This window comes from Melanaphis sacchari, unplaced genomic scaffold (genome assembly GCF_002803265.2).
Source record: "Melanaphis sacchari strain LSU unplaced genomic scaffold, SCAv2.0 Contig350_pilon_pilon, whole genome shotgun sequence".
In the NCBI taxonomy this organism is placed as follows: domain Eukaryota; kingdom Metazoa; phylum Arthropoda; class Insecta; order Hemiptera; family Aphididae; genus Melanaphis; species Melanaphis sacchari.
In genome coordinates, this window is record NW_020271214.1 from 2,024 (window position 1) to 7,441 (window position 5,418).

The following is a 5,418-nucleotide window of genomic DNA, read 5'->3' on the forward strand; positions in this document are numbered from 1 at the left end:
ATGAATCGAATTTACGAGCATTAAAGGCTAGTGTTTACCATAAATTAAATACCATTAACATGAATACTAAATTTACTGCTTCTAAATGCTTGGAATTACTTCATAACAATGAATTAGAAGGAAATCTCACAACTATTTTCGCTAAGTTAAGGAATACAAGTCAATATTGGCTGAATCCTAGGTCTGACATAGAAACAATAATAATATAGTATGGGCCGGTTACATTTTTTCTCACATTAAGTCCCGCCGCAGTGGCGGATTGAGACAATTGATATTAGGAGTACACGTACTAATTCAGACCACCCACCTACATCTTTAACACTACCATAAAGGCGTCAACGGGTGGGGGGTAGGGGGTAGCCCCCAAAAAAATCAAACTTTATTAAAAATTGTATTATTACTATTATTTGCGGGTCACCTTACATTGAATTATAATAGCTCCCTTATAAATTTAACCAAATGTCTGCCTATGCACTACCACCGTTAACAACTTTTTTAATACAAAATAATAACCAATGAGATACTAAATTTATATATATATATAATATATAACATATAAATAACCATATTTTGAGGTAATATTTAATATAAAACAGCTCACAATTTAAAATTTGTCCCATAATTTGTAAAATTAAAAATTTTAGGATATATGGAAAAGGATATACTTGTTAATTTCACTATAGTAGAAAATAATCTGGAGGGAAGAAGTAAACAATTAATTAGTAAATATTAATTATATTTTTAAATTGCTATTAAATGCGTTTTAAATTTGCCCCATAATATAGATTAAGATTGGGACTATCATAAATAATTCAATAGGTACACCACTAAATTGATGGGACAAATGAAAATGAAACAAAATAACATTGTATTAAGGCAAATAAATTTATATATTATTTTTCAAATAAAACAATTTATATAAATATTCCTTTATTAATAATATCTTTGAACTATTAAGAACTTTAAATTACTTAATTTTAGTAAAATAAGTCTGTATGTTGTGTATAAAATTATTAAGAATCATTATTTATACAATAGATTTGACCTAAGTAGATTAGACCTTGATCCAAACTTATCAATTGCATCGTCCATATTTATATCAATGTCTGGGTTACACGATATTACCATGAGATGATCTAGTCTCGATTCACTCATAGTTGAACGTAAGTTAGTTTTTATTAATTTTAATTTAGAAAAGCAACGTTCAGCACTAGCAGATGTTGGAGGCAAGGTACAAATTGCTTTGTAAGCCAAACTTAAATTAGGAAATGCTGATGCCATGCCCATTTTACATAATTTTTGTAATATATTCGATACTTGCAGTAAATCTCTAAAATTGTCATCTTCCAAAATTGAATCATTGTCACTATCTTCATCAAAAATTTTAGGAAATTTTTCACTGATATTTTCAGGGCCATCTTTCATTAAGTTGTTAAAATTTGATGCAAACAAATGGTATTCTGTAGATAAATTTTCTTTGTCAATTTTAAATGCTGATAACCAATTACAAATGTATTCAAATGAATTAGGTATAGCTGTGGTTTGATTTTGCAAATGTTCGGGAGAAAAAAAAAATATATCATTAAATATATTTTCTGAATTACTATATCTGTCTTCAATTTTATTTATAGCAATATCTAGTGTGACATTATATACTTCACTAATGTAACGCTCTTTTGCAGAAGAAAGTCTTTTGTCGTTTTGGTTTTCGCCAGGCATTTTTTTTTTTAATGAAACAGGTTTTTCCTGTATGTCTTTTTCATATAAATCATGTTCTGTAGAAAATATTTTTGAGCTATTGAATATATTTCCATAGGTTTTGTCAATACGCATATCTTGCAATTGTTGTTTTGTGTTCATAACAAGTTTCATAGCTTGGATGAAGTCCATGTCTGGAGCTTGCAAATACTTAGAAAGTGGTGTTGTTATAGAAAATAATTTCTTCATTAAGTGCATTGTAAGAACAAAATTGAACTTGTTTAAATTTTTTAAAAAACTTTTAGCTGTATCACTCGTTTTCTTGTCAATTTCATCAGTTATAATATTTTTCAATGTTTCAATAACAGCTTTGTAAGTCTTTAAAATGACATCTATGGACTGATCATGATAAGTCCATCGAGTATTTGAAAAATGTTTTAAACGGCGTGAACGTTCCTTTGGATAATATGTTTTTTGTAATTCAACGTAAGTAGCAGTTCTTTTTCTAGCTCCAATAAAAGTAACTAAACTACCTATTATACTGAAAAAATCTCGTACTTGAGTATTAGCCTGGCATGAATCACAGACAACAAGACTGAGGCAATGTGCAAAACACCAAACATGTAAAGCATTTGGGTTGTCTTTTTGGATAATACTGCGCAATCCTTTAATAGCACCTTGCATATTCGATGCACCATCAAATGCTTGACCAATAAGTTGTTTTTTCCAGTTCAATGAATAATGATCACAAATTTTACAAAATAAAGCAAACATTCCATTACCTGTTGAATCTGCAGTTTCATCTGTACACAAAAATCGTTCATGAACAGTTCCATCAATTGAACAATATCTGAATACAAATGCAAATTGATCAAGCTTTGCTACATCGGTGGTCGAATCCAAAATTAATGAATACATACCAGCTGTTTTAATTTCGTTTAAAATTTTATCTCTAATAGTTTCTGCAACACTTTCAATCATAGCATTTTGTGAAGTCTTTGATAAAAATGTAAGTGATGTCCGTTTAGAATTAGAATTAATACGATCTAAATGTGATGACAATATTGGATGGTATTTAGCAAATACTGTAACCCAATCACGATATTTGCCTTGAATAAGATCTTTATTTGTTTCTAGATGGCCCCTGTATGCATCATTATGCTTTGCCAAACATAAAACTATATCCATTAGTATTTTAACTACTTCTCTATTTATAGCTACACGAGAATTTGATGATTTTACTGTAAGAATATCTATTCGATTATTTCTCATATACATGGCACGATTGAGTTCTGATTCTAAGTGGTCTTTACATGACTCGTGCTTATGTAGTCGTCCATATACACCACTAAGATGGCCCCAAGCATTACATCCCGAACTGACTAACCCATTTTTTTGTGCCCCAGGTGTTCCAAAAAGCCTACATGTCCAACAGTAAATTCTGTCAGTTGAAGGAGAATATGCTAACCAATTACGTTGTACAGTTTTACCATTTACTAATTTAAAATAATATGCTGAAGAAAATGACCGTGAAGGACTTGAGGTGTCTTTTGGAAAAACAGCGTTTGACAATTCTGATGCAGTAGGTTGGCAAGGACCCATTTCAAGTAGAGTGTTTTTCAAACAATGTGATATAGTCTTGTTTAAATATAATGCAGGATCATTAGGGAACTTGTTAGTAGATTGATCAGATTTATAAATGTTAGTTGATTCCAAAATTATAGAATCAACTTTATTTCCATCATTGATCATATTCTCAGTTGAATCTAGAACAAACATAATGCATATGGTAATTCTTAAAACATAGAAAATACTTATTTATACTTTCAGTCTCTTATAAAAATATAATACATAGGTAATAATTAAAAAAATAAAATACCTGAATAATTATTAGTATTAATCACTTTAATAACATTGTCAGTAGAGCCAGTAGAGGAAGAAAAAGCAGCCTCACTAGTAATAGTACTGTATAGTTTTTCTTCTGTAAACATTAAAAAACATTATTTTCAATTTGTATAAATAATTATAAATTTAATATAAATATATATTACCTGGATTATTATTTAATTTTGGTTCATTCTTACTGATAGTAGTAAAACTATAATTTTTACTACTTTGTTCTAAAATAACAAATTTTAAATAGGTAATCAAAAAAAAATTACAATAAAAATTTAATTATTAATAATTTCTATAAAATATAAATGTATATAAAAGTTGTTATTTTAGTTTATAAATTATTTGAATAATTTTACTGCATTAGATATTATATAATGTAGATCAATGAATTATTAGGCAATAAAGACATTATATATATACCAAATTAATTCATATTTTTTTTTTTTTATATTCACTATATTTATAATTTAATAATAAAGAAAAGTAGTAAACTTACCAAAAGAAATAGAATCACCTAATTCCAGCTTAAGCTTTTTAGGATTATTGAAAAAAAATTCAATTGACTTAGATTGATCTCTAGATTTTCTGATTTTACACGAAGATGTATGTCGAATCCAATTAGTGAGGTTCATATCATTTTTATTTTTTCCACAAGAACATATTTGAGGTTTTGTCATTGTAAATTTGTAAATAATGGTTTATTTTAAATAATCACTATTTACGATCAATATACAATTAAAATTTTAAAGACTTCAAACGAACAGTTAACATAGACAAATTTAATATGAAACAAAGCTTATTTAGATTCTAGACCACCATTAATGTTCAATTGGCTGAAATAAATGCCGAATGCATACGGTTACTAGGATAATATAATTTTGAAGCTATTTATAATAATTTTCCCACTTATGTCTGTATCTTATCACCGATGGCAGCTAATAGAAGGATGTTATTAATATTAACAACATAATATTATTTATAAAAGGGAATTACCGTCTTGCATGTCGCATACTCGCATGTGTATTGTGTATACCAATGTATATTGTATATTATATAATTTATATTATTAAAGGCATGCTATGCTGGCATATTATTTATTTCATTATTACTTGTTTAGAAATTAGAATTAAACGGGTCATATGTAGGTGGTATAAAATAATATGTATCAATAATATAAATTGTTTATAAGAAAAAGTAAAATAATACTTATATTGGTTTGATATCGAATATATCACGGGATATATATAATATATTTAACATAAAAATAAAAGGTTTATTCTATTTATTTTTATTACAATGTTTTATCAATATTCATAAATTAAAATATATAGTATACAAATAATGGAAATAGTTGTTAGCGAGTAGCCACAATTATTTACATAATATTGTAAATTGTAATTGATTTTTAGTTTTTACCCCGAAATATACTGTTTAATATATTATCCTAAAATATACCCTACCCAGTAAAATATATACAATTTCCAATCCGCATATTGAGTATATAATATTTATCATCTTCAGTAGGTAATGAGTAATTAATAATAATTATATAATAATTAATAAAATAAGAATTAAAAACAATAATTACAGCAAAAATTGATCTTCAATAATTAAAAATAATTTACAACACAACAACACAACAATAATCCCAAATCCCAATATCTATACTTTAACGTATTTTACTTAGTCTAGTTTACAATTTTACAATTCAACTATTAGTAAATACTAAATAATAAATTATGTGTACGTAGTATAATGTTATATATCCGTTTATATAACGTTACAGTTGTACGTTAGTGCTTTAATAAATCATCTGTAATAGTA

General features: G+C 26.9%; 1 protein-coding gene across 1 annotated transcript; it reads right to left on the reverse strand.

The window, feature by feature from the left end:
• Positions 1-1,023: 1,023 nt before the first annotated feature.
• LOC112596839 (zinc finger MYM-type protein 1-like) lies at positions 1,024-4,271 on the reverse strand. The gene is made up of 4 exons (XM_025342661.1): positions 4,091-4,271; positions 3,578-3,679; positions 1,830-3,464; positions 1,024-1,775 (listed from the first exon to the last, which is right to left on the reverse strand). Exons 1-4 carry the CDS (start codon positions 4,269-4,271, stop codon positions 1,024-1,026), a joined length of 2,670 nt encoding a protein of 889 aa, XP_025198446.1.
• Between the last annotated feature and the right edge of the window lie 1,147 nt (positions 4,272-5,418).